This window comes from Carassius gibelio, chromosome B25 (assembly GCF_023724105.1).
Source record: "Carassius gibelio isolate Cgi1373 ecotype wild population from Czech Republic chromosome B25, carGib1.2-hapl.c, whole genome shotgun sequence".
In the NCBI taxonomy this organism is placed as follows: Eukaryota; Metazoa; Chordata; class Actinopteri; order Cypriniformes; family Cyprinidae; genus Carassius; species Carassius gibelio.
Genome location: NC_068420.1, coordinates 9,999,504 through 10,023,503, shown reverse-complemented (window position 1 = coordinate 10,023,503; position 24,000 = coordinate 9,999,504). Strand labels below are relative to the sequence as shown.

Below are 24,000 nucleotides of genomic sequence, written 5' to 3'. Positions count from 1 at the left end.
CAGCCTACAAGAAACGAAGTGGTGGTTTGAATGAGAGCTAGGCGTCTCCTCCTCTGTCTCCCCGCCCTCGGAGGCGTTTCAAAGCTGGAGAGTAATGAGCAAATATTGGTCCCAGCTGATGAAGGTCGCCCTGGCTTACCTCTCCAAAAGCAGGTAACTAAAATTTATATATTTACTTATAATCGGGAGATAATCGGGAGAGATGTCGTTTTAAGCTTTTTCCGCCTCGTTGTTGGTTGCTGCGTTGTATTTTAGGGCCTCAGTTTTAGTGACGGACTGAATAATATTAAGCTGCTTTTATGTATGACAAACAATAGTGTTAGTCGGGTTTTTCCTCTTATCGTCGCATGTCATTCTGGATGAGAGGGCAAGGATTAATTTTGACATTTCAAGCCTTGTGTTTATTGAGGGAAGCTGTGAAATTGCGATATTTGTTTGAATCTCGTGATGGTTTAAGCTGTTGCAGGACTAACAGACAGTCAGCCAGGGCCGCGTATGTGCTAACAGCTAACCGGTATATTTAAATTTAGCCATATTTACACTTCGAAGCTAAATAAACCATACACAGGACTGTTTTTAAAAGGGTGCAAGGAATATATTTTCTGTGTCCTGATTGAAGTAGGACCATATTTAAACGTGTTATCCTGCTAAAAGCGACGGACCGAGCGACAGCAGCTGCGGGTCACTAACGGCTCTGTTGCACCCCGATAGTGTTCTCACATGTGATGTGACTTTAGCGTTTTTAAAACCCTCACACTACTACATTTATCATTATTTATGCTGCCAAGTCATTTAAACGGATGCTATTACGTATAAGTGTCCTGTATTATTATGTTTGTTTTGGGCGGGCTAAATTGGCAGCGTTTCTGCATGCATCATTCTTCAACACGTATCTTGTGCATATATTGTGTTTTCCTCACATAGACTAGGCTTTTGTTTTCAAGGATTTACTTTTCGGCTAGGATCGATGTGTAATATGAAACCAGCCTCTTCTGGGAGATGCATTAGTGAACGTTGCTTTGCTTTGGCTGCAGATCTGGATCATGTGTGCATTTGCTGTTAAGTGACTCCAGAATTTCTTCCGTCTGACTGGAGGTGGTGGTTGTTGTTGTTTAAATGTATGTGGATGATGATCTTGCTAAGTTATTTTAACAAGCTGGTCAGGTTTCTCATGATGCCATCTTAATTACATTTGTTCTGAGTGCTTTAGATGTTTGTTTGCATGAATCAGATGAGCTCAAAGAGGTCTAACATTAAACTCTAAAATTATGCATTTGTGGTCTTAAACTGTAACTTTTACATATTTAGGGCAGAAAGCTGTGATGAAGTGTAAAAATTAATAGACATTTTGTTTGTTCTGCTTTGTATGCTGTGCAAGCAACCAAAATTTCCCCTTCTTTTGTTTAGTTGAATAGATAAGACAGACCGAAAACAGCCATGGGGGATGACAGTGAATGGATGAAGTTACCCATCGACCAGAAATGTGAACACAAGGTGAGTGATCCAGTCTACTTCTTTTATATTTTGACCTGTCCAAAATCCCCTGATGGTGTAAGAAGACCAGTTTTTGTGGTTGTAGAAGTGAACTGTCAGCAGTTCGCTCACCCTAATTGTTGCCTTCATAGATAAATGCATACAAAGCACTGTATTAAACTCTAGCTATGTCTTTATGCCAATGTTGTCAGCAATCTCATTTACAATTGAACAACCTCTTTGCCATATGGTTGTCACGACTCACAAAATCATGCTAAATCATTTCAGTTATGTGGTTTCTGCGCAAAACCACAGCAAATGACACTCTTAAATAACTTTTAAATGTTTATTTGATAGAATTGAGTTTAAATGTAGTAATTTATATAACACTGTTCAAAAGTAATGTTGTTAAAATAAGTATCTTTTGCTCAAGTTAGCATTTTCTTAAAAGTAAAATTTAAAATAATAAAGTTTATTTAAAATTAACTTAATATTTGTAACTTATTCTCTCTATGGTAATGCTGAAGTTTGAGACATGACAGTAACATTTAAAAAAAATTGTCACTATCTATTTAATGCGTCCTTGCTAAAGGTTTTTTTTTTTTTTTTTTTTTTCTAATGTACTGAAACCAAACTTTTGAACATGAAAATATAAAAGTTTTTTTTGTTTTTTGTTTTTTGTTTTTTTTAAATCTCATGTTTTCTAGAGTTAATTTTTCTAACTAGCTACTGGAGAACTTTCCTAAGGTGAGTGTTATGTTAGCTGGCAGGTTGTTTACATGTGACGTCTTCGAGCAATTTAAACTGATTGGACGATCGCATGATAGATGATGCGTTCCAGCCAGTTGTGTTGCTTCTTTCAACATACCCTCTGATTTTCATTCATTTTTATTCTTGCTGGAACTTGTAGTAAAGAGGCGGGACAATCGGGGGAGATGGTAGCGCTTCTGTTTGAATCATCTGGTTCAGATGACAGATTTTTAAATTGCTTGGTCACCCCACATTAAAGAAGTTTTGCTTTGAGTTTCTTGATAGAAATTGAGTTTAATAGCTGGTACTTTTATTCACCTGAGTTTTTGCATATAAAGTACATTAACATTCAGGATAAGCATTTCATATACATAGTGACCTTGAGATTGTGTCCTGTATTATGAATAATGGTACTTAAACGCATATCAGGCCCCGAAGAAAGTGGGTCAGTTAAATTAACTCACGAGCTCATTTATTTGGTTGTTCGTTGTCATGATTGATCTTCCGGTTTGCCTTAGATTTGGAAAGCGAGATTAAATGGATACGAGGAAGCATTGAAGCTCTTCCAGAAGATAGAAGATGAGAAGAGCCCAGAATGGGGCAAATACCTTGGACTTATCAAGAAATTTGTAACAGATTCAAATGCCGTAGCCCAACTCAAAGGACTGGAGGCAGCACTTGCTTTTATCGAGAATGCACACGTGGCTGGCAAGTAAGTAGTCCCATTTTGTCCCAAAATGCCAAGACGCACCATAGAAGTAGTTTACGCAACAGAAGTCTTTGAAAAAAAAGTGATCGTCGCTTCAAGCGAGTTTCACAAACCACAGATTTTGTCCTTGAAGGATTTAATGGCTGTGTTTTGCTTTTCCCTCCATCCCTGAACATCTCTTTGTTTCTGTGACTGGTTTTAAATGGGATACTGTTTTGTAAGAGCTTTTTGTTTACAACTGAGTTTTGGAACAAAGCAGAAATGTGAAACCTGGTCAAAGTCTATTTCTGGATTGAGTGAGAGTCATCAAGCAAAGCAGGTCTTGCTTTCTGAATGGGTTAAAGGTGCTATGTTCCTATAAACATGGAAAGGTTTCTCATTTTTCCATGAGGAACACTGCGATTTGCTTAAATTTAGACATGCATCACAGGGAAAAAAGAGGCCTACATTTCTGCTGCTCTGTGCACTGCTTTCCATTTTTGAGTTGATGTCTTTGTGTCTAAATATAGCCGGATTGAATCCGGTCAAGTCTTTGCTAATGGTACAATAAACTCTTTTGTAGAGTATTGATTTTAATTGAGCTTTGGTAAAGGAACGATGTGAAACCAAGTTACTTGTTCTATGATGTTTTAATGTAATTTACTCTGTTTGCTTTGAATATTTTCTATTGAATAAATTATTTTAGCTATCTGTGAAGTTGTCTTCAGGTTGTTGCAGTTAATGAGGAACATACTTTGCACAATATAGAATTTTCTAGAGAATGTTGATTTGTGGAGCCTAGTATCTATAATGTCTTAAAGGGTTAGTTCAACCGAAAATGAAAATTAGCCTGGGATTTACTCTCATTTAAAGCATTCTAGGTGTATGTGACTTTCTTCTTTCAGACGAATCCAGTCAGAGTTATATTAAAATTGTCCTGGCCCCTCCAAGCCTTTCAATGGGGCTAAGCAGATGTCTTTTGTTTTTTTCAACAGTTCAGAAGACATGAAATAAAGTGCGCACATCCGTAGTAAAACGTACCCTCACATGGCTTCGGTTGGTGAATAAAGGACTCCTGTAGTGAAATCCGTGTTTTTGTGAGAAATATCCATATTTCAAATGTAATAAACACCTTTTTCTAATTTCTGCTGACTGTTGTACAAGTAAGACGTTCAGGCTGATGATATAGTATGCATCGTGCAGGAGCAAAGGAAATGGTTTTCTTGCTTTACCAGTCTCCTCTTGGCTTATATCGGAATCCTCTGACATTTCTTTACAAATCCTCGTTTTGTGTTTCTAAATCATGAACAGTTTTGTCTCTGTATTTATCACTATTCACGCAACGTTGACGTCTTGCATCATCGGCCGGAACAGCTTCCGCGTATGACAGTCAGCGAAAGTGAGAAAGAAAGGGTTTATGTTTGAAATATGGATATTTCTTAAAAAATTTATCGATTCGCTACAAGAGTCCTTTATTCACCCCCCGGAGCCATGTGAGGGATGTTTTATTACGGTTCATGCACTTTATTTCATGTCTTCTGAACTGTTGACAATCGACACCCGCATTACCCCATTGTAAAGCTTGGAGGGGTCAGGACAATTTTTAATAAGTGATTGGATTCATCTGAAAGAAGAGTCACATACACCTAGGATGCTTTGAGGGTGTCTAAAACCCAGGCTATTTTTCATTATTGGGTGAACTAACCCTTTCATAGGATCTAATGGAGAGTCTTGTCTTACAGGACAGCAGGAGAAGTGGTTTCTGGTGTGGTCGGCAAAGTCTTCAACCAGCCCAAAGCGCGAGCCAAGGAGCTGGGAGCTGATATCTGTCTCACTTACATAGAGATTGAGAAAGCAGAGGTGGTCCAGGATGAGCTGATCAAAGGACTGGATAACAAGAATCCCAAGATTGTTGTCGCTTGCATTGAGACGCTAAGGAAAGCACTTTGGTGAGTAGGCAATTTTTAAACCTGTTAACCATCAGACTGAAGGAAATGCAGTAGTCAAATTGACACTTACTTGTTGGCACTTATTCAGTCTAAAATACTTGTAAATTTGTTATTTTTCAGTGAATTTGGATCGAAGATCATAACTCTCAAGCCTGTTGTGAAAGTGTTGCCAAAATTGTTTGAGTCTCGAGAAAAGGCAGTTCGAGATGAGGCCAAATTGCTGGCGGTGGAGATCTATAGATGGATCCGTGATGCGCTGCGGACTCCCCTCCAGAATATTAACTCTGTACAGGTGAGACAAATTTTCTCCATTAAGTTTTCAAATGCATAATGTGCTCATTTATAAATGTGCATTGAGATTCATATAGATTAGATCTTTTGAGTTGAGGCATTCATCTCTCCATGTTAATGGTGTATGTTACTTATTTGATCCTTTTCTTTCAGTTGAAAGAGTTGGAGGAAGAATGGGTCAAACTGCCAACTGCAGCTCCTAAGCAGACCAGGTTCTTGCGCTCTCAGCAGGACCTTAAGGCCAAGTTTGAACAACAGCAGGCTGCAGGAGGAGATGAGGCAGACGGTGAGAATAGTCTTAAATTCTGGTTATGGGTAACCATACTTGGCCACACGTCACTTCAAAGTATTTGCCCGAGATGCAATTGTTTGAAAATCTGGAATCTCAGGGTGCAAAATAATCCAATTATTGAGAAATCACCTTTTAAAGCTGTCCAAATAAAGTCCTTAGCCATGCATATTTAGCTATATACTTGTGCTACTTAAGACTGGTTTTATGCTTCAGGTTCATAGATGGATATTAAAACTTAAATTTAAATTCTGAATTTAGGAGACGATGATGATGAGGTTGACGCTGCTCCGGTGGATCCTTATGAGCTTTTGGAAGCTGTCGAGATCCTTTCTAAACTTCCTAAAGACTTTTATGAGAAAATTGTGAGTCAGAACAACATCCCGCTGATCTGTTTAAATCATATTGGGTTTTTGTTAGTTTCATTCCTGCATCATTTACTTTCTCATTACAGGAAGCAAAAAAATGGCAGGAGAGGAAGGAAGCGTTGGAGGCAGTGGAGGCTTTGACTAAGAACCCAAAACTAGAGAGCGGAGACTATGGGGACCTGGCTCGAGCGTTAAAGAAGGTAACAGTCCTAGTTGGATTCTGGGTAATGGGATCTCCTGTATGAGCAAGGCCATTAGAAAATACGCCCATTTGTTGTTCTAGGTTATTGGGAAAGATGCCAATGTGATGCTAGTGGCCATGGCAGCCAAATGCTTGGCTGGACTGGCAACAGGATTGAGGAAAAAGTTTGGGACATATGCAGGTCATGTAAGTGCTCACCATGACGTAAAATGAACTCCACAGAAAAAACATAAGCAAATCATGATGGTGGTTCAAAGTAAATAGACAGCCATTTCAAAGGTTTGTTTGTTTGTTTTTTGTTTTTTTAAGGTGGTGCCAACCATCTTGGAGAAGTTCAAGGAGAAGAAACCTCAGGTGGTTCAGGCCTTGCAGGAAGCCATTGATGCAGTCTTCCTTACTGTGAGTATTTAAAATGCATGGTGTCAATTGACATTATGAAATTTGATCAGTTATTAATAACCTAGAAAATGGTAATTGTGTTGCAGACAACCTTGCAAAATATCAGTGAGGATGTTCTGGCAGTGATGGACAACAAGAACCCGTCCATCAAGCAACAGGCTTCACTGTTCCTCGCCAGAAGCTTCCGTCACTGCACCCCGAGCACATTGCCAAAAAGCGTTCTGAAGCCCTTCTGTGCAGCGTTCCTCAAGGTACAGGTTCCTCACCAGCCAACGCACTGAAACACTTGATGAAACGTGTCAGTGCCGCTGTCTTCAGGTCTTGATATTGGTGGTCCCTCTTCACTCTGTGCAGCAAGTGAATGATTCTGCTCCGGAGGTTAGAGATGCTGCTTTTGAGGCTTTGGGGACGGCCTTGAAGGTAGTTGGGGAGAAAGCAGTTAACCCATTCCTGGCTGACGTTGATAAACTCAAGTTGGACAAGGTAAAAATGTTTAGTTGTGTGCATTGTGATATTTAGGTTGCAGTTTGGGGCACATTAATGCTAATATAATACTGATAACTGATAAATTACATTACAAATTTATTTCAGTCTTAAACATTCACTTGAAGCATTTAAAATTTGGGTAAACTATCTACAGTTGGATTTGCCGAAATGTTTTTTTTTTTTATGATTTTATTTAATTATTCAGTGACTTGTGTGAGAATTTGGCAAATGGACATGCATATCCTGTATTCTTTTAACAGATTTATTGAATCTCTTGTACCGAGAGATTCATTACATTTTAAATGCAAATTAAAGTAACATTTGTAATACGAGGTGTAAGGTTATAGACAATTAATTAGTATTTTAAATGATGGTCTTTAAAAAAAAAAAATTATTGTTCTATTGTAATAGCAAAATAATTCGGTGTTTTTTTTTTGTCAATTTTCCTTTAAGAACCTGCAATGCTGAGCCAATAAAACAATAAAAAAAAAATTTTTTTGAACCTTGTAAAATCTCTGAAATTGCATAAAATCAGCCAGATGGAGGAGAATGATCCACACCTTTGAACTAACTGCAAATTTTCCATGCAAATGTGTATCGAGGAAGTCAGCGAACAGACTGTGGGTGGAACTAGTGCAAAACTCCTTCTCATTTCATGCATAAATAGATAAAAGAATGTGCTGATAAAGTGGAGCTTGTTGGAAAGAAAGGAGGTGGTGGTGGCGCTGGAGGAGAGAAGAAAGTGAAAGCTGCTGCAAAAGCACCTCCACCTGTTGAAGCACCTGCCAAACCATCTGGGCCTCCTAAGAAAGCTGCTCCTGCAAAGGTATAATCGGTCCTTTGGTTAAATCAGTTATTTTTATGCAAAGCAAATTAATGTCTCATTCTTTATGAACAGGCTGCAGGACCTCCCAAGAAGGGCAAACCTGCCTCTGCCCCAAGTGCAAAGTCCAAGAAAGCTTCAGAGACAAAGGAGATTGTTGAGACGGAGTTATCGGTATGTCTGCAACTTTACATGGAGTCGTTTAATATTTTATCGAACTTGACCAAAAGATGATGGTATAATGCAATACTGTAAGGTGATTGTTAATGTGTTAATCAGCCTGAAGTTTGTGAGGAGAAGGCTGCCGCTGTGCTCCCAGCCTCCTGTATGCAGCTGCTGGACAGCGGTAACTGGAAGGAGAGACTTGCTAGCATGGAAGAGTTTCAGAGGGTGACTGGATTTTGTGTCTCTACCTTTTGTGCTGTTTCAGCTTATTTGCAATAATTTAATCTTGAGGAACATGCTCTAAACTTGAATGTGTTCTGCTTAGGCTGTGGAGCAGATGGACAAATCTGAAATGCCGTGCCAGGCATTAGTCAAGATGCTAGCTAAGAAACCTGGATGGAAAGAGACCAACTTTCAGGTAGTCCTCTTAACATCGTAGGGCTGTTCTTAATTCTCAGTGTTTGGCTTTTGATCAGGTGCTAGTTTCAAGTATCTTTTCCGTCTCCAGGTTATGCAAATGAAACTCCACATTGTGGGCTTAATTGCACAAAAGGGATCATTCTCAAAGACATCAGCATTGGTGGTTCTGGATGGTCTGGTTGATAAGATTGGAGATGTGAAGTGTGGAAGTAATGCTAAAGAGGCTCTCACTGCGATTGGGGAGGCCTGTTCTCTGCCGTGGACTGCTGAGCAGGTTGGTATTTGTAGTGTAGGATTTTCTTCATTTTAAACTTGCAGGAAAATTCACAAATAAAATTTTTCTAATAATCGCAATAATGGTACAAAAATAGACATTTAATATTTGATCCTTAATAAATTACTAAAATAGTTGTAATAAGTATAGTACATAATGCCTATAGTTCTACTTTTACAAGTAGTAATTTAAGTGTAAAAACCTGTTGTTGCTGTTGTATCATTGTTATAGACAGGTGTTAGTAACAGAAGTATTAAACTAAAAAGTATTAAAAATTTTTTTATGGGGAAAAATGCAAAGCTAAATATGGCTGCTCAATCGCAGGAAGCCCCGCCTTCTGAATGAAAGCGCTAATCGGTAAAGTCAGCGCGGTCACTGCAGCTGCCGTTAGAAGTCCCCATTGTTATAGAAACAGTCAGTGCTCGGAGATGTTCTAGCCTGAGAAATAAACTTTTTTTATAACGCTGTTTGAGCAAAAGAAACCACATTTGACAGTTATTGTCAGATTTCTCTGGTGATTTCAAATATGAAACTTAATCCTGAGGTTAGTGAACAGTTTTGGAATGTTTCCCCATTCAAAGAGATAGGAGCTGTACTTGGATGCCAGAGATGCATTACAAAGATGGCCACGGCGTGACATGACTTGTCTTAATGAGACTTTGCTAATACTTAATGGTTTATATGATTATTAAACTTCACTATTATGGAATAATACAATTTGTATTATGATTTTAATGAATTGCCGTTGTTTCTTAATTTTCAGGTTGTCTCTATGGCTTTCACTCAGAAAAACCCTAAAAACCAAGCCGAGACTTTGAATTGGTTGGCCAATGCCATGAAGGAGTTTGGATTTGCAGGGTGAGCAGTGTATACTTGGGCTTTTTTCCTTGCATGCAGTTAATCATTTTCTCAATTATGACTCTGAATCTAATCCCCTTCAATCCAGAATAAATGTCAAGGCGTTCATCAGCAATGTCAAAACTGCTCTGGGTGCCACAAATCCTGTGAGTAGTTTTCTGATCATGGTTTCACTATACGTAACCAAACATCTGTTGTGCATTTCAAGTGGATTGGAATGTTTATTGGTCCCTTTATGTGCAACACTTACTAGTGATGGTGATCAATAAACATTATTTGCCTGGAATATAATTGCTTTGTCTTGGTCTTTGTTCAAACTACACTGCAAATGTGCAACCTGGTTTACTTGTGTGTAATGAGCTGTGTTGGTGTTCAGGCTGTGAGGACATCAGCGATCACTCTGTTGGGAGTCATGTATCTGTACATGGGCGCTCCTCTTCGTATGTTCTTTGAAGACGAAAAACCAGCCCTCCTTTCACAGATTGATGCAGAGTTTGAAAAGGTAAATATACCTTTTTGAAAAACAGTTTTTGAAAGTGGCTGTTTCAAAGAGTTGACTTGACCATCAATAGGTTTTGGCTTGCATTGAAACCTGTTTTATGTACATAATCATTTGAACCACACCTGCTTATTTGTTTTAATTTATTATTTCTAGTCCCTCCCTACCTAGCTTATGTCTACATAATAGGGGCGTTTTTTCTGCTTCATTGTCTATAATGACCATGTTTTGTCCATTTAGTTACACCTTGTTTATCAAAGCTGATTGTTTGCTAAGGCACAGTCTTCGTTTCACTCTACTGATGTATTTGAAACCGATTTCAAAAGGCATTTGTTGACTGATTCTTTGATTTATTGTAAGTTAAATAACCAGGAACATAAACTGAGTAAAAGTAAACAAAAGCAAGTAAAAAAAAATTGGTAAATAAGAGTAAAATAAGAAAAAAAGAATAGTAAAACAAAGGAAATAAGAGTTAAAGTGCAAAGAATTTAAACAATTTGTTGTAAAATGAAAATTGTCAATAACTCACCCTCATGTCGTTCCAAACCTGTGAGACCTCCGTTCATCTTCAGAACATGGTTTAAGATATTTTAGATTTAGTCCGAGCATGTGCTTCAAATTTTTTTTTTTTTTTACGCTATCAATAACATTCAAGTCCCTTGAGGGCTAAGACACTTGTTAATTTCCCTCCTTTTCTTTACTAGATGCAGGGTCAGTCTCCTCCCGCCCCCATCCGTGGCACCAAAAAAGCAGGAGCAGAAGAGGAGGGAGATGCTGCTGAAGAAGTGGAGGTGGACGGTGGAGCCGGAGACATCATGGACTTGCTGCCCAGAACTGATATCAGGTCTGTGTAACAATACTTCAGAAAAAGTTATTTTCAAATGATCCATTCATCAAGCAGATTTTAGATCCCAGTGAAAACAAACAGTTGAGATTAAGTGACTGATTGATTCTCGTTCACAGTGATAAAATCACATCGGACATGGTGTCAAAGATCAGCGACAAGAACTGGAAGATAAGGAAGGAGGGGCTTGATGAGGTGGCAGCAGTCATTTCTGAGGCCAAATTCATCCAGGCCAACATCGGTGAGCTGCCGATGGCACTGAAGGGTCGTCTCAGTGATTCCAACAAACTACTGGTAATTCAAATTATTTTAAGGTATAAAATAAAATATTTGAATATAGTTTAGTGTGTTTTGATGCTCACCTTTGCCATCTTCAGTTGTAGCATTCAATTAAAGGCATGGTTGTAATTGCAAAAAATGTGTTTGTAGGTCCAGCAGGCTCTCAATATTCTGCAGCAGATCGCCACTGCCATGGGTCCCTCTCTCAAGCAGCATGTCAAGAATCTGGGAATTCCAATTATTACGGTTCTTGGTGATAGCAAGGTATTGAAAACTGATAGGAAGTTATTACACTTGTGCTGCTTGTCTGGCTGTGGCTGCTCGGATAACATTCCGCTAGAGAGAGTAAATTGTTTCTAATTTGCTTGAAATTTGACTTTCAGTCCAACGTCCGTGCTGCTGCCTTGTCAACGCTGAACGTATGGGTGGAGCAGACTGGAATGAAGGAGTGGCTTGAAGGAGAGGACCTATCAGAAGAGCTCAAGAAGGAAAACCCCTTCCTCAGACAGGAAGTATGGCACATGTGGTTTACCCTGTATGACTGGCATTTAAAACGACTCGATCTAATGAAGTTAATAATAAAATAAAATTTTGTAGATGTTGGGCTGGCTTGCTGAGAAGCTGCCCACACTGCGTACGGTGCCCGCAGACCTTATGCTGTGCGTGCCTCACCTGTACGCCTGCCTGGAGGACCGCAGCGGCGATGTGCGCAAGAAAGCTCAGGATGCGCTTCCCACCTTCATGATGCACCTGGGCTATGAGAAGATGAGCAAGGCTGCCGGCAAATTAAAGGCAAGTGGGCGAAGTGGTGAACTCTCCGCAGCCATTACTCCAGTTTCAGAGATCATTCTGATTTGCTGCTTAGTTGTATTGCTTAATATTTTTGTAGTGTCAGTTAGATATAAATTTTAAAAACATTACAAATGTCTTTACTGTCACTTTTTGATCCTTTAATGCATCCTGAATAAAAGTATAATTTTGTTCAATGTTGTTAATTTAGATGGTTAATAAGAGCAAAACACATGGATCAACTTTTGGCTATAGACTAACGTTAGTCTCACTCTTGTCTTTCTCCAGCCAGCCTCAAAGGACCAGGTGGTCGGCATGCTGGAGAAGGCCAGGGCCGTGATGCCAGCCAAGCCTGCAGCTCCTGCCAAAGCTGCAGCTTCCAAACCTCCCGCCTCCAGCGCCCCTGCTGCCAAACCAGCCCCAGGTTTGTGCACTTTCCCTTTAATTACAGTGTATATTTGCATATTTGATTTGTGCATATGTTTGTATTAAAAAATATATGCACACCCTAATATCACACCCTTTTTTTTTTTTTTTGGCTTTTTTTCTGTCCCTTTTCTGGGGGGTGATGGAGTCTTTTTAAAAGAATAAAAGGATATATATTTATTCATTTATTTATTTAAAGATGCTGGACTCAACTTGAACTTTTTATTTTACAGCTCCAGCCAGGAACCAAAGTCCCATTGAAGATTTCAGTGAACCTGAACCCAAACCAGACACTAAGAAAGCTAAACCAGCAGGTCCTGCAGCTAAAAAGGTGTGACACATTTCAGTGTTTCTGCTTTGGGTAGGGAGTTACTGCTCATGAAAGATTTAAAACCTTTTCTCAAACTATGATCTGAAACATCGGGGCCCATATTCACAAAACATCTTCCTGCTAAGAGTTCTCCTAAATGGCAATAAACGTTTTTAGCTAAGAGTTTTCTCTTAAAACCAGTTCACAAAGCTACAGAGACAAATTTTACAAAGGAATAGAGAGATGTCTTAAGCTAAGAGGAAAGGCGGGGTTGACCTGGTTGCTGTGGATGATGTCAGCATGCTTACTAACTATGATCACCTGAGATTGGCTGATAGTCTCTGTCAGAGATTTATTCATAGAAATATTGTAGCACATGATGTTGCCATATATAAAGGTTTAAAAATAATGTTGGCACTTTTTTACTGGTTAAAGAAAACAAGGATATTATCAAAGGTAATTTAGAGTTGGGATAACCTGCAAAACCAAAGGTGATAGGACATCATCAAATGTTTCTAAGATGTTTATGTTCAGAAGCAGATTGCTGGCAACAGCCACTTTAGGATGGTTTGTGTCTTGCTCTTAGTGACTTAGGAGTCCTTTTCACTACTCCTAACCTTTCACATATTTAAGAGCTAGTGAAATTCTCTTATATTTATATTCAAATATTTAGGAGTCCTAAATTTAGGACCGACACGAGTTATGAGCTACTTTTAGCCTTAAGATGTTTTGTGAATATGGGCCCAGGTCTGTAATACACAAGGGACTATACATTGGAAGACAGTAACAGTTTTTCATTTTAAAAAAGAAAAAAAGCATCTACTGAATGTGACCTTAGGTTTTGGTCTATTTCTCCATGTAAGTAAAAAGAGGATGAATCGGGTTCTGCGTTTTGTTTTAAAAAATGTTGCTCTCTAAAGTGTCATTTTGTGTACAAGAGAAGGGAGCATGGAGCTCAAAGTGAAGGGAGAGAAAGCTGATGCTAAATCAATTTTGGTAGTCAAGTGGAAATTGTCTTATGTCTCTCCAAACCCTTTCGTTCATCTTCAGAACACAAAGATTTTTTTATTAAATCCAAGATCTCTCTGACCCTGCATAGACCGCAACGTAACTGAAATGTTCCCAAGACAAGAAACGTAGTAAGGAAGCAGTAAAGAGGACCTTGTTAAGTTTTAAGACTTCATTCAACAATTCTTCTCCAGATCTCCTCTTTCGTTGTCATGAAGAGTACTTCTGCACTTACACAACACATGCGCATGGTGTTGCTGCTGATGTAGAACATCTCTAAAATTGCAGAATACATGATTTGGAGGAGCAGAATTGTCAGTCTTTTATTTCTGTTGATTGAGCACAAAGTATTCTCATGGCCGCTGTCACATGGAATGTTTTACCGATGTCCTTGCTACGTTTCTGGGTCTTGGGACATTTCAGTTGAGTTGCTGTCTATGGAGGGTCAGAAAGCACTCAGATTTTATCAGAAATATCTCAATTTGTGCTCCGAAGATTAACAAAGGTCTTTTGAGGTTAGAAATGAAATAAGGGTAAGAAACTGATGACAAATTTTCATTTTTGGGTTAACTATCCCTTTAAGGGCTTCCTATTATTTTATTGAATTTATTTTTTTTGCAAATATATTTGTAAGTTTATATAATTAAAATAGCATTTTCTGAAGGCTTTGCTCCTGATTAAATTGAGTGTTAATATTGTAAGAGTTACAACCCCACATGAGCAAATTAATATACATTTAGCTAAAGGATTCATAATTTTAAACCTGTTTACCAAACTGAGGCATTACTATCAAAGATCTTGTTGACATGAAGTAACAACTTGATTCAACTTTGATTCAGTGTAACAATTAATTTCCTGACCCTTTAGGGTGTTGTGGGTAAGAAACCTCCAGTTAAGGCTGGTGCAAAAGATGAGGAGGACAAATCTGGCCCCATCTTCATCCTCGTTCCCAATGGCAAAGAGCAGAGGATCAAGGAAGAGAAGGCATTGAAGGTGAGCAGCTTTTGAACTGTTCTCATGAACATTTGCCAGCGCTGTTGAGTATCACATATTTAGGCTTTTTTTTTTCTCATGCATGTTTTACTCCCCTTCAGATTCTCAAGTGGAACTTCATCACTCCTCGTGATGAGTATGTGGAGCAGCTGAAGACACAAATGTCCACATGTCTGCCCAAGTGGCTGCAAGATGAACTTTTCCACTTTGACTTTCAACGCCATGTAAAAGCTATTGGAGCCATGATTGAGGTGAGTCATCTAGTAATTGGCGAGTCAAATCATATCAATCTACACTAGACCTATAACTTATATTTTAACTGTATTTTCCAGCACATGGAGGCCGAGTGTGAGGCTGTGATTGGCTGTCTAGATCTGATATTAAAGTGGTTCACTTTACGATTCTTTGACACAAACACCAGTGTGCTGATGAAAGCCCTGGAGTTCCTAAAGCTGCTCTTCACCATGCTGAGCAGGAAGAACTACCAGCTCAATGACTATGAGGCCTCCTCTTTCATCCCCTACCTGATCCTCAAGGTGGGCTTTTATCCATCCAAACAATGACTTAATAACATGCATCTAGTTTGTTGAAACCCACCGCCTAACATGGTGGTTTTTGGTTTGTTGTCTTTGCTCAGGTTGGCGAGTCAAAGGATGTGGTGCGTAAAGATGTCAGAGCTATTCTGACAATTCTGTGTAAAGTCTATGCGGCCAGTAAAGTCTTCCCTTTCCTTATGGAAGGGACCAAATCAAAGAACTCCAAGCAGAGATGTGGTAATTGCACATGGATTTGGTTTCTCAAACACAATATTTTTTTACAGTGGAAAGTGTTTATGGTGACTGTTTCTGTCTTCAGAATGTCTTGAAGAGCTCGGCTGCCTGATTGAGAACTTTGGTATGAATGTGTGCCAGCCAACTCCAGCCAAAGCACTTAAAGAAATCGGCGTTCACATCGGAGACCGTGACACCACAGTCCGCAACGCTGCGCTCAATACAGTCTTGGCCGCCTACAACGCCTGTGGAGACCAAGTCTTTAAACTCATTGGCAATGTAAAAGACTAATTACCCTCAAACTTGAACGTTTCTCCTTTTGATTTCTAAAATGTCATGCTTAACTCAACTTTGAACATTTATTATTTTCAAGCTGTCTGAGAAAGAAATGAGCATGCTGGAGGAGAGAATCAAACGTTCAGCCAAGAAAACACCTGCAGCATCAGCCAAACAGGAGCGACCTCAGAGAGAGCATCCCACCAATCCCAATTCTACTTTATTGCGCAAGCCTGCTCAAGAGGAAGTGCCCAACAAACTCAGGTTTGTACTGTTTATGCACTCTTAAATGTGGTTTGAAATCCAAGGGATATTATATGGGAATTCCTGGTCCATGTGTAATACTTTCTATATGCATACAGTCTCATTCTGTCTCGTTCTACCATCTTCAGGGCTCGCAAAATCGCTAGCCCAACGTTCTGGGACTATTGGGTTTTTCCATCTGGCTACCAAAATTCATCACCGTCTTGAATCGTGATCTAAAATCATTTTCTTGATTTGTGATTAGAGTTGAAACTAGGGGTGCACGATATATATCGCCCATGATTAATACGCAACTCCGTATTAACGCAATTAATACGTAAAACCGGTTCTCTAATCAGCGGTTAATACCATCAGGTGCGTGATTTCACATTGAGCAGCTGTTACTACATGGAGCCGTTGTTAACTGTCAAGCTGCGCAAATCCAAGCTAATAATGAATGTGTATTTGCGCAGCTTGCAGTTGATAGTTTTTTAAGTCTTGCCAATTCAAACGTTCAAGCATTTTAAAACATTCAAGTGTGACGGTGGCAGATTTTTACCACCGTGGTCATGGACCAACAAACGCCAGTGGCCCGATGTTGAAACAAATAAATTGTTAATGTATAAATATATTAGTGTCTCAATTTGCTAATTAACGAAGGCGATATTATTTTTTTTTTTTTTGCTGCTTCTGTCACTGTCACAAAACACTAAAATATATATCAAAGAAATAATGCAGTTAAACCGGTAGCCTAAATGAGAAAGTTAAATACACCCTGTCTAACGAACGCGAGCGACGCAGCACGACAAAATACTCATAATCAGTGATGCTACACTGGATGTAGCACAACACGACATGATAAATCCCCGTCCGGTCTGTGAGGTACTAACACAGTTCAAATGTCCTGTATAGACACTAGACAGACTAAACCCGTCACAACGTGGTTGTTGTGTCTGGATTACTTTTCCGCCACCAAGCAAGCTCAGTAACTTCTAATCTGCACACGCTCTCTTTGAAATAGTAATCGTTGCCATATTTCTTGTTACCATCTTTTATTTATCGGTCTCATTTGTATTTGGCCAGTTTGGAGAAAGCCTCACCAAACCTGACCAGCCGGCGTTTGCGATCATGAGAACTTGTGCAAACGCTGATGGGTGACAAAACGGTGGTGTGGTATTTCCTTTCCCAACAAGATCCATCGCCCAACACTAAATTAATTTGCTGAAGGCATAAACTGTATTTTCCTGCGCTCAAATCTGCGAATCTAAAGGAAACGCTGTCATTGAGGTAATTTGTTAATTACCATAGACTTAGAATTTGCAGCTATTACAGTTATTACACTTGTATACAAAACTTTGTATTATGCTTGCTATAGAGTTTGTGACGTCACATGCCGTCACATACCTCCGTTCGCAGTAGACAACCGCGGTAGCAACCGACCACCGCTGTGACGCGGTTGTCACGGCAACCGTCACAGCCCTACATTCAAGCGCATTCATAGCTGAATGCAGTATACTGTACACAGAATTGGTTCCTCTTTCACGTACAAAGCATACACAAATTATCTCTAAATAGATGTCTCTGCAAGTATTCTTGTAAACACAGTCGGTTATGTCTTAAGTGAACGTAAACGGTGGAGAAAAATCTCCTGTGCATCATTATATTGTATCCTAGCATTGGATCTTAAAGGGGTAGCAGTCTATAAATGCCTGCTGTCAGAGAGTGACATTTGCGTCTCCTTCACAAAGGTAAAATCGGACCTTTCTGTTTTAGCTTCACATTTTACAAATTAAATAACAATTATTTAGCATCTTTTTAGGATCATAATTCAAATGCAGTGGCTGCCTCTTACAATTTTATTTTTTATTTTTATTTTTTTTACTTTTTGATTTCATTAGAGAAACATGCAGCATTTTGTCTGAAAAATAATAAATTGACACCTTTTTCATTTATAATGTCTTATTGTTAAAAATATATAAATTGTAAGAAAACTGTACAGTGTAATCTGTATCATGTATTTTATCTCATCAAAAGTTGAGTGAATCATCACATCCCTATTTGCTAGTTTTTGCTGATTTGTCTGCAGTAAAGTTCAGCTGATGTTTTTATTTTTGCTAGTTAAATTTTAGGCTACCAAAATCTAAAGAATGCCTGCCTGAAGGGCTACTAGCGATTTACATTTATGCATTTAGCAGACGCTTTTATCCAAAGCGACTTACAGTGCATTTAGGCTAACATTTTTTTACCATTAACATGTGTTCCCTGGGAATCGAACCCACAACCTTTTGTGCTGCTAACGCAATGCTCTACCACTGAGCCACAAGAACACGATTTGAGTATTTTGCGAGCCCTGCTCTTGTCATTGCATGTTGTTTCTTAACCTTAAGTCTTTCTCTTCTCCTCTTACTATTCCTTTCTTTTCTTCGCTGCCCTCCATGGACAGAATAATGTATCGCACTTACAGGATGTAAGTACTGCCGTACAGCTGTAGCCACTGCTCACAAGGCACCTGACATCCTGGAGGTCTAGAGATCAAAAAAAAAAAACTGGACTGAAATATTAGGGAGATTATATCATATGTATGACTGATATAGCCATATTAGCCATATATTTTTCTGCCTCATATTGATATCCCTATGTGTTTGCTCTGAATTTATTATTTTTGTATTTATTTATTTTTTTGTAAATGTATACAGTATAAAAGTAAAGCATGTTTCCACGGTTTGATCGTTTTTTTTTTTTTTTCATCGTAAATGCACCAAGGCTTTGATCAAGGCTTTGAAATCTGCAGTATTTTGCAATACTATGAAAATGTAAAAATATATATTTTTTTTTTTTTACTTTTTGTGATTGCAAAACTTAAAATTTAGCAGCCTTTTTTTCAAGATTGTTTTGAAGAGTTTTTTTTTTTAAGCATTTTATTTAAGATTGGGAAACATTTTGTAACATTAGATTTTTACTGTTACTTTATTCAGTAAGGATGCATTAAAATAAAGTATCACTTAATCTTATTGACCCCATATTTTGAACCTGATTGTGTGCTTCTATACTTGTGCAATACTTTTGATAAAAGCTATGCCATTTAGCAAACATTTGAGTGAGGGCAAACTTCACAAAATAACCAAATGAACTACTACGTGTATGTAGATTTTTAGTTTTTAACTCTTTCTGTTGTATTCTCCCCTACTTAAGACAAATTAAAAGCACATCTCAAATGTTAATATTCATAGTTGCAAAGTTTATATTGCAACGAAAATCATAAGTGGATTTACACTCTGATACTTTGAGTTTGGCTGGTATGGAATAAAAAAATTGGCCACTTTTATTCATGTTGTGAGGATTTATATAGCTTAAAATGCAGCAGAAGTGACCTCTTCCTCCATTTTCAACAGTCAAGCTCGGGCGCAGAACGCTCACTTGGAGCAGTCGGCTCCGTCCATCCCAAAGGAGTTTCAGCTGGATCTGGAGGTGTTCGAGAACAACCACACATGTGCCAGCGACATCCCTGACCTGGTGCAGCACAAACTGGATGAAGTTCTGGAGCCGGTCATGATTCCGGAGCGCAAGTAAGAGTCTAGCACTGTTGAGGTTTTGTTTCTGGTTAAAGTATTACGTCAAAATATTTTGGCTTCTGAAATGCTAAAGTGTATAGTGCGTGTGTTTTCAGGTTGCGTTCGGTCTCTCCTCATTTTGATGACATTCACAACAGCAGTGCCTCCACCATCAACTTCGTCATCTCTCAGGTGGCCAGTGGAGACATTAACACCAGTATCCAAGCCTTGGCACAGGTGGGTGTCAAACTTCCACTATTTGGATTGTTACATCTTTTCAATAAAGAAATAATTTTTTCACAGTAATTTCCACTTTCAATAAGACTTTTTTTTTTTCTGCAGATTGATGAGGTCCTGAGGCAGGCGGACAAAGCGGAAGCCATGTCTGGACACATCGACCAGTTCCTCATCGCCACCTTCATGCAGCTGCGGCTCATTTATAACACGCACATGGCCGACGATCGGCTGGACAAGAAAGACATCTTCAAACTCTACAGCTGCATCATAGGAAACATGCTTTCTGTGAGTCCAGCTTTACTTTTAGTTTGGAAACAGAGCTTTTGTTTCAGCATAGAGGATTCCAGGAAGTCAAGGCCGAATTTCTGAACACATCTAGTATTGTGTTGCCAGAGACAAACAGCTTTTGTTTGCAGAAAATAGTTGATGCTTTAAAATGCACGGTGCGTCTGCAGAGCAAACAAAAGTCATCGTTCTTTAACGTGCTGAGTCACTGTGTCCCTATTTCCAGCTGTTCTCAATTGAGAGTCTGGCACGGGAGGCCTCCATGGGCGTCCTGAAGGACCTGATGCACGGACTGATCACGCTGATGTTGGACTCCAGAGTGGAGGACATCGAGGACGGACAGCAGCTCATTCGCTCTGTCAACCTGCTCGTGGTTCGAGTGCTAGAGAAATCTGACCAGACCAACATCCTGAGGTTAGCAGTGCTGGGCTGCAAGTCCTCTACAGGAAACTCTGTTTTGTTTACCCTTCTGTGTACATTTGGCTGACGCTGCAGACTGTCTGTAATCGATGCTTGTAGGTTAAAGGTTGTTTTCTTTCCAGTGCTTTGCTGGTGCTGCTGCAGGACAGTCTTATCAGCACTGCTGGCTCCCCCATGTTCTCTGAACTTGTCATGAAGGTACGACTGGTGCCCTTTCGTAGGCGTATATGCATATTGGCATTTGAACAACGTCATATTGCAAGCAGAACTCTCGACTTTTGTTTTCTTTTAATGACCCTGTAGGATTTAAGTTACTTTCCACAATTCAACTGAATCGTGATGGATAAAATTATTTACTTGGCTGTTACGAATTACTCACCCAAAAGTCATGTCAATTAAGTTGTTTTTGATATTTTTGAATTTGAATCATCAAAAGAAACTGAATGCACTTAATTCCACCCACACACACCCGGAAAGGTCATTTTAAAGGTAGATGATATAATTTAACATGAACACGTTTTAATTTGAATAGCATGCACTGATGAATCATGGGCAATAATGCGTTCATAATGTCAGTTATGTTTATTGCATTTTCTTTTTTCTGACTGGTAAACACCATTAACATTGCTGTTCAACTCATAATTGCAGTTTGGAAATGCTGAACTTTACGAATGCTTACAGTAGACTGCTGTGACATAACTATTCGGGCCACTGCCATTTGTTTTTTTAAACAACTCATAGGCCATTTTATTAGCTGATTGTCTTTTCAAACATTTAGTGGAAGAATCGCCCTTTTAATGGCAGCGCTATTCATTCCAGTGTCCAGGTCAGATTTATTGTAAACTCAAACTATTAAAAATCACAATAATTAAAATACGAATATTAGAGGAGGTAAAAAAACTAAATTATTTGCCAACTGAAAAAAACAAACGGACTGCAATTAAAGACTTGCAGTGAGTAGAACAAATTTTTTTTGCATATGTTGTCTAAAGTAATCAAATGAATAAAACACTGCATGTTCTTTACTCTGTAAATTAAAAATATATTTAATATACTAAGTGATTTATTCAAGCAGTCAGAGATTTCCTCTCTTGTTTGATTAACAGACTTAATTTTTTTTCTCTTTAAATAACACCTGTCTCTGTCTAATGCAGTGTCTATGGAGAATGATCCGTTTCCTGCCACAGACCATCAACAGTATTAATCTGGACCGCATCCTGCTGGATGTGCACAACTTCATGAAGGTTTTCCCTAAAGAGAAGCTCAAACAGCTGAAGAGTGACGTTCCCCACCGGACGCTGAAGACGCTTCTGCACACGCTCTGCAGGCTCACCGGTGCCAAGGTACACATTTGAGACCTTTTAATAGAGCCTTAAAGTTTTTCATAAAACCTGCTTTACGAAAGGAATCTGTAAATGTCCCTCTCATAGATATTAGATCACATGTCCATGATTGAGAACCGCAACGAGTCGGAACTGGAGGCGCATCTGAGACGGGTGGTCAAGCATTCGGCGAACCTCTCCGGACTCAAGTCTGACAAGAGCACAGAGAAGGGCGCCCTCAGATCGGTATGTCCTGCTGGGTCTCAACTGAAACCTTCATCTTGATGATACTTTGAAAAATTGAAGTGGCCGATCTGGGGTGCGTTTCCCAAAAGATCTATGGTCGCAAGTTCCATCGTTACCAATAGAGTTCATAGGAACTAATGACCATAGTTAACTAACAATGATTTTGGGAAATGCACCCCTGGTTTCTTAAACTGCATTTTGATTTGGATAGGATGACAAAGTGATCAAGGCCAAGGTGAGCGACATCCTTTCTGAGATCTTCAAAAAGATTGGCTCCAAGGAGAACACTAAAGAGGTAACAACAGTTTGTGAAGACTTCCAATTTTTGCGAAATCGGCAGAATTTTTTGCGGTTCTCAATTCAGTACTACATCAGCGTGTGTGTTGTTTCTCAGGGTCTGACAGAGCTGTACGAATACAAGCAGAAGTACTCTGATGCAGACCTCGAGCCCTTCTTGAGGAACACGTCTCAGTTTTTCCAGAGTTACGTGGAGCGAGGTCTTCGCATGATTGAGTCGGAGCGTGAAGGAAAAGGCAGAATTCAGACCTCCACAGGTGAGTTGCACCAACTTTCATAAAACATCTTTTTGTTTTGTTGTCTTGGTTTGTTTTCGCATACTAAGGTTTCGGTTGTTTCAGTTATCCCTCAGCACAGCACAGACTCGTATTTGCCGAGCTCCAGCACTGTACCCATCAGCAGTAATGGAGAAGATCTGAACGCTGCCGCCTACTACGAGAGACTGAAGATCTTACGGCAACGGCGTGGACTTGAGAACTCAACGGTGTGTCTCATTAAAACCCCAGTCAAGACACAATTGCCAACAGTCATTGAATCACTTAATTTCAATATTGTTACATAGTCTTGGATCATGAAGCTGTTACATGAAAATAAACTGGTCAACACAGTAGTACGTGTTTGACGCCCAGCTTTTTATCATCCTTTTATCTTTAACTAATTTTTAGGATTTTATTACAAACTTTTTTTTCTTATTAATAAAAGTTTAAAGTATTAATACATCTGAAATCAGCAAGATAGACTCATTTAACCATTTATTTACACTGAATATATAAATGAGTTGTGAATTTGCATCTTCTCATGCAGCCAGAGGAAGACCGCCCTCCACTCAGCTCCCTGAGACCATCGGTGGCGTCCTCCACAGACATGCTCCACAGCAAACTGTCCCAGCTGAAGGAGTCCCGCGAGCACTTCCAGCAGGAGCAGTCGCACTCCCGCAGCCCCAGCCGCTCCTCCTCCCCCGCCTCCAACCTCGACGATCTCAAAAAGAGGCTGGAGAGGATAAAGAGCAACCGCCAGTAGATCGGCGCCTCGCCTCATTCTATGCTAACGCACTAGATAGTCAGCTGACTTCCCAAAACTTCACCATCCTAGCGTTTTTCAGGGTAAACGCGTGCATAGTTTACGGTTATGTGAAGTAGGATAAAAAAAATAAATAACTCTGTCTGTCTAAATTGTATAATAAGTAAACATTTTCTGTATGTTAGTATTGTGCAGTTGTTTTTGTACATACAGTGGCTAACCACACCAGGCTTTTATGTGTGACTTAGGGTTTTCAGTGTACAGTTTTCCTGTGCAGAATGCTATTATGTGTAACTGACGCTATTTTTTTTTTTTAAATAGACATTTTAGAGAAATCTAAATTAATGTCTCTTACTTCCATTCAACACTGTTTGCCGTTTTTGCGGTTTACTTTCTGCCTTTTCTTTTGTCTGTTCCAAGGATCTCTGAAGCTTTCATAAATTTTGAAGAATTGATTTCTTTATTTTAAGGATCATGGCATGAAGTACTGGATCTTTCTTTTCATGTAAATAAAGTTTGCATTACTAAAAGCTGTTAATTCCATTTTTCTTTGTAATATTCCCAACATTTTGCGCACTGTAGTGAGATGTTGGTTATTTATGCATTTTGTATTGTCCGACTGGGATTAGTGTTGAAGTGTTGCTATTAAGTTTGTGTATAATCTAAAGTAAAAATGGCAATAAAGTTGTTTTTATATATAATTTAACAAACTATACATTACTCTTCTGAATTTTTACTTCAAGATGCTGA

General features: G+C 39.1%; 1 protein-coding gene across 5 annotated transcripts; it reads left to right on the top strand.

The window, feature by feature from the left end:
* The first annotated feature begins 13 nt into the window (after positions 1–13).
* On the top strand, positions 14–23,965 carry ckap5 (cytoskeleton associated protein 5). 5 transcript variants are annotated; one of them, XM_052597416.1, is made up of 45 exons: positions 14–153; positions 1,408–1,494; positions 2,742–2,935; positions 4,654–4,860; positions 4,981–5,152; positions 5,305–5,437; positions 5,702–5,805; positions 5,895–6,008; positions 6,092–6,196; positions 6,320–6,409; positions 6,496–6,660; positions 6,764–6,892; positions 7,563–7,721; positions 7,794–7,892; positions 7,998–8,108; positions 8,209–8,301; positions 8,392–8,577; positions 9,341–9,435; positions 9,524–9,581; positions 9,812–9,937; positions 10,639–10,778; positions 10,898–11,072; positions 11,208–11,321; positions 11,441–11,569; positions 11,655–11,849; positions 12,135–12,270; positions 12,506–12,603; positions 14,458–14,583; positions 14,685–14,834; positions 14,916–15,119; positions 15,221–15,356; positions 15,439–15,632; positions 15,727–15,893; positions 18,316–18,339; positions 19,265–19,438; positions 19,540–19,660; positions 19,766–19,945; positions 20,172–20,359; positions 20,488–20,563; positions 21,520–21,708; positions 21,796–21,933; positions 22,145–22,228; positions 22,328–22,487; positions 22,572–22,714; positions 23,035–23,965. In XM_052597416.1, the coding sequence occupies exons 2-45, from the start codon at positions 1,438–1,440 to the stop codon at positions 23,248–23,250; spliced, it is 6,054 nt and encodes a 2,017-aa protein (XP_052453376.1). In that variant the 5' UTR covers positions 14–153; positions 1,408–1,437; the 3' UTR covers positions 23,251–23,965. The 5 variants fall into 5 exon arrangements, with proteins under 5 accessions (XP_052453376.1, XP_052453375.1, XP_052453379.1 ...); XM_052597415.1 differs by having other exon boundaries at positions 11,655–11,853; positions 12,139–12,270; XM_052597418.1 differs by lacking the exon at positions 18,316–18,339 and adding an exon at positions 1,035–1,118 and having other exon boundaries at positions 133–153; positions 11,655–11,853; positions 12,139–12,270.
* The last annotated feature ends 35 nt before the right edge of the window (positions 23,966–24,000 follow it).

Bases quoted from the DNA above. Each gene is read 5' to 3' on its own strand.
- ckap5 (XM_052597416.1), top strand. From the start codon at position 1,438: ATGGGGGATGACAGTGAATGGATGAAGTTACCCATCGACCAGAAATGT. The intron at 7,722-7,793 runs GTATAATCGGTC...CTTTATGAACAG, and splicing joins AGAAAGCTGCTCCTGCAAAG to GCTGCAGGACCTCCCAAGAA. The intron at 22,715-23,034 runs GTGTGTCTCATT...CTTCTCATGCAG, and splicing joins GTGGACTTGAGAACTCAACG to CCAGAGGAAGACCGCCCTCC.